The sequence below is a fragment of the Epinephelus moara genome, chromosome 16 (assembly GCF_006386435.1).
Source record: "Epinephelus moara isolate mb chromosome 16, YSFRI_EMoa_1.0, whole genome shotgun sequence".
Classification (NCBI taxonomy): Eukaryota; Metazoa; Chordata; class Actinopteri; order Perciformes; family Serranidae; genus Epinephelus; species Epinephelus moara.
Window position 1 is genome coordinate 43,492,337 of NC_065521.1, and position 3,970 is coordinate 43,496,306.

At 41.2% G+C, this 3,970-nt stretch overlaps 1 protein-coding gene across 3 annotated transcripts in view; it reads right to left on the minus strand.

Annotated features, from left to right (window-relative positions):
* The window catches only part of trim101 (tripartite motif containing 101), a 27,872-nt gene that overhangs the window by 13,168 nt on the left and 10,734 nt on the right, over positions 1-3,970 (minus strand). For all 3 annotated transcript variants that reach the window (XM_050066018.1, XM_050066019.1, XM_050066020.1), the window contains exons 5-9: positions 2,925-3,020; positions 2,572-2,649; positions 2,120-2,275; positions 1,309-1,331; positions 1,018-1,142 (exon numbers count right to left, since the gene is read on the minus strand). In XM_050066018.1, coding sequence (XP_049921975.1) covers positions 1,018-1,142; positions 1,309-1,331; positions 2,120-2,275; positions 2,572-2,649; positions 2,925-3,020 — 478 coding nt within the window. The remainder of the gene's footprint in view (positions 1-1,017; positions 1,143-1,308; positions 1,332-2,119; positions 2,276-2,571; positions 2,650-2,924; positions 3,021-3,970) is intronic.

The following is a 3,970-nucleotide window of genomic DNA, read 5'->3' on the forward strand; positions in this document are numbered from 1 at the left end:
GGCATCCATTTTCAAGCTCTCTGTGTGTTTGTGTCCTTGCAGACGAGAAAAGGGGGAGCGCACATTTCCGGGAGGGCGTGTCCTTTTCAAAAATGCAAGAGGCGTTGCTTTGTTGCCGGCTGTTTTCTCCGGTGTGTTAAACACACTTTAGAAAGGAGTGTCCCCAGACTATCAGAAGGCGGAGATCTCTGATTGTCTGGTGGCGAGACTAGACTTGTTTAGGACAGCTAGGGATAGAGAACCTGATTCCTACTAACTCCATCTCCTAACAGAAAGCAGCTCCACAGCCCCATCTGAACAGTTCCCTCCTGGAGAGGTGGGTACTGGTCTAAAAGGGACCAGCCACGTCCTGTGGGTCTGATGGCGGCCTAATGCAGGCTAGAGCAAAACAATCAAACAAACAAAAAAAATACAAGGAATCTGCCCAGACCCAGCTGTCCTGACCTGCCTCAGATTCACCCCTGCACCTCTTCGTCCTTGGGACCCAACCAGAGATACAGTCCAAGAGCATGCTAAATTCCCTCCCCTGTTATTTATCTATTCATTTATTTATTTGTTTTCAGGCCGTTACCAACATAAAGGATCTGAATACTTCCTTCACCACTGACACTGAGTCCACCTGATCAATAACTCTATTTGCTCTGTTTCTTTTGTGCATTGAAGGATTCAACTCAATCTTTACCTTCTGCAGCTTCCAACTATTTCTGGATGGGACTCATAGATCTCAAATTAAAATCACTCACACAGATAGTGCTACTGAGTCTATATTACACTCACACAGCCTTACAGATAAGTCTCTACACACACAGTGAGCGTGTTGTTTGTTTAAAATACCTCTTTTTCATCCTATAATGTTATATGTCAGTCAGGTATTTGTGCTGCTGCAGACGTAGAAAACATTTTCACAGATGATATAAATTGTTGGTGTGCAGCTGAAATGCCTCTCATGCAAAATAAACGGTGTCTTATAAAGATTGAGTTTCATTAAGTGGTTTCCCAGGCAGCCTCTCTTCTTACCTTTGGGGAAGTCGATGCTCCTCAGAGCTCTCTCCTGTCGGCTGAAGTTAAATCTGTAGTGGCTCAAACTCTCATAACCTGGTTTCAGTGTCGCAGCTGGACACGAGCCGGTCGCTGTTATCACCCTGAGGAGGAGGAGGAGGAGGAGGAGGGGGTACATGGGGAAAGAAAGGAGGTATGAGGAGTAAAGAGTGGATGAAAGAAAAGGAAGGGCGTTCAAAATCAAGCAAATTATTCAGTTAAGAGCAAAACAAAACTACATTATAGGCAACAAACAATTTTTATACTCACTTTTTGATCAGCTCTCTTGAATTCTAAGGAAAGAGTAGCAGAGGAGGGGATAATAAAAAGATCATTTTAGAGATTCAGGTCTTAGACGAGTCAGTTTTAAATCATTTAACCCGACATTGCCTCAGTTCTGCACAAGATGCACCAAAAAACAGCAAATCAGGGCAGTAATTATAATTTATATTTAGATATGCTCAAAATGTAACCCCCAATATACTGAAAATTTGCTATGCTACGACAGACAACCATGTGCTGACACCACTGCTCAAATAATAATGACAAAAATGTTCTGGTGTTAGAGTGTACTCCAGTTTTGTGTGTGATTTGTCCAAGTGGTGTTGCCGTACTGCATTATCTTACTATTTCATTACTTTCAAGTTTATAAAAAATGGGGAAAAATCTGCAGCAGCTTTATTAATGCTTTAAATGTCATAGAGCTCCTTTAAGTGAGATTTTGCATGCTGAACTTTTACACCTTGGTACAACAAGTACTTCCTCCATCACTGATAATGAGCAGCAAAGCGTGAATTAAAATATCAGACAAAGGGAGATCATTAAACCTGCATGTTTCTATAGTTACAGAAAGAGTACCTGACTGTAACTGTGCAGTGATCTTTGACTTTTGGTCAGAATCTTCTTCACGAGCTTTCACACTGTAGTTTTCTTATGAGACTATAATGTTTGTATTCAGGTGTGTATCGTCACCTTTAGACAGCCCCAGGATTCAGAAAGTGATTTAAAATGTTAATTGAGTTGCACATAAGACAACCAGATTACACACACACACACACACACACACACACACACAGAGCACCTGAACGAAAGCAGCCATGTCCGGCTCCTCCATGCTGCTCGTTGCTCTCTCCACCAGCTTGTTGTTGGCCTCCACGCTCTCTCCATAGCAACGCACCAACGTCTGGGCGTGGCCTGTCTTCTCTTCCTCCTCTGAGCTGATTCGCTGCGTCATCGCCTTCAATGTGGTGATGATGATGACGATGATGATGAAGACATTAAGTAGGAGAGTAAGGTTACTGCAGCTATGACTTTAACTGCCATCAGAAAGTGCAGAGTAAAGAACCTAAATAACCTTCACAATGTTCTGACGTGTTTTCATATATTAACTATTTTTAGATACTATATTCTGCAGTATGTGTCAATATTGTGATGTAAAACATATGTGAGGAGACCGTCCACATATTGAAATGTAGTTTTTATGTTAAATGACTTCATGTTTGTGAACAACATGCTGAGAAAAGAACATCTGACCTTCTGTCTCTCCTCCAGGATGGAAAACACTCGGTCAAACGTCTCACACACACTTTGTTTCTGAGTCTTGCAGTTCTCCTGCAGAGGGCAGAACAAACATTAGTGCACAAGACAAAATGCATGCTTTAATGTAGAGTGTTTGCACTATATGTAAGAACTAGAAACCATGTGTGGGTGACAATAAAATAAATGATTGTACGGCAATTCTTTCAGCAGCAGATTTATCCACATTTGGTGCTTTAGTGAGGATGTATGGCAGCAGGACGGTGTGTGTGGGACTGAGTCAAAATAAATATGATCTGTGGGCACGCTGACACACACACACACACACACACACACACATACACACACACCTCTATGGTTCTGCACGTCTCCTCGAGCCCATCGATCAGAGCCTGGACTTTGTCGTTGAACGCCACCAGAGAACTGACGCCTTCACTCAGCTCATCCTGAGAAACAAAAGCACATTAACTTGTTATAAACACTTATGATTACAAGTTAATCACAGCCTTTAGTTATTTAAAGCCCAATTAAACCTGCCAGATTTTACATTTTAACCCCAATAGATAATTAACACGATACTTTTGAGACACCAACTTTCTTTTTATCTTTTGTTAGAAGTGAATGTTAGTCTAAAAAAATTAGTCTAATTAATAAGAACGTAACACAACATCGACCTGGATCAATATATATCCGTTGAATCATCAACAATCCACCAATCACGCCTTTATTTTGAAATTCAAAAGGCACATCTTTGTTACCATTTCCATCAAAGTGCACCTCCTTCCTAAACTCTCTCCCTACGGAGATTCGCCATGCTCCTTCTCTGGACACTTTCAAGTCTGTGCTGAAAAGACACTTATTCACACACGCCTTTGGCAGCTAGTCTGTTTATCTTGCTCTGTTTTGTTTGTTTGTTAAGTGTCCTTGGGTCTCTTGAAAGGCGCTATAAAAATAAAAGCTATTATTATTATTATTAAACATTGAAACAGTGTTAGCGGCCCGGTGCCAGGCAGATGTTGGTGAGTAGCCAAGACAAAGACAATAAGGATATTTACTGATATATTGTGTCTCATCGATCATGAAATCCTTGCTCTTATGAGCAAATATTATATTGTGATAAAACTTGTGATTTTACAGTGTGTACAGTAAATTTCCAGCACAGAGCTTTTATTTTGAAGTGCCGTTTTCTGCTGTAGAGTTAGCCTCGAGTCACCAGGCTCTTCAAGCGAAGTGTCTGGATTCTGGTTTCGGTCTAGGGAGCGGATGCGGTATTCACCAAATTCACCAAACTAAAAGTGTTCACCATAGTAAAACTTTAAATTCTGGCGCACCATCGATTTGGGGTGATGAGGGGTGTAAGAAAATCGATTAACTTAATGGCTTGGGGCATTTCTTG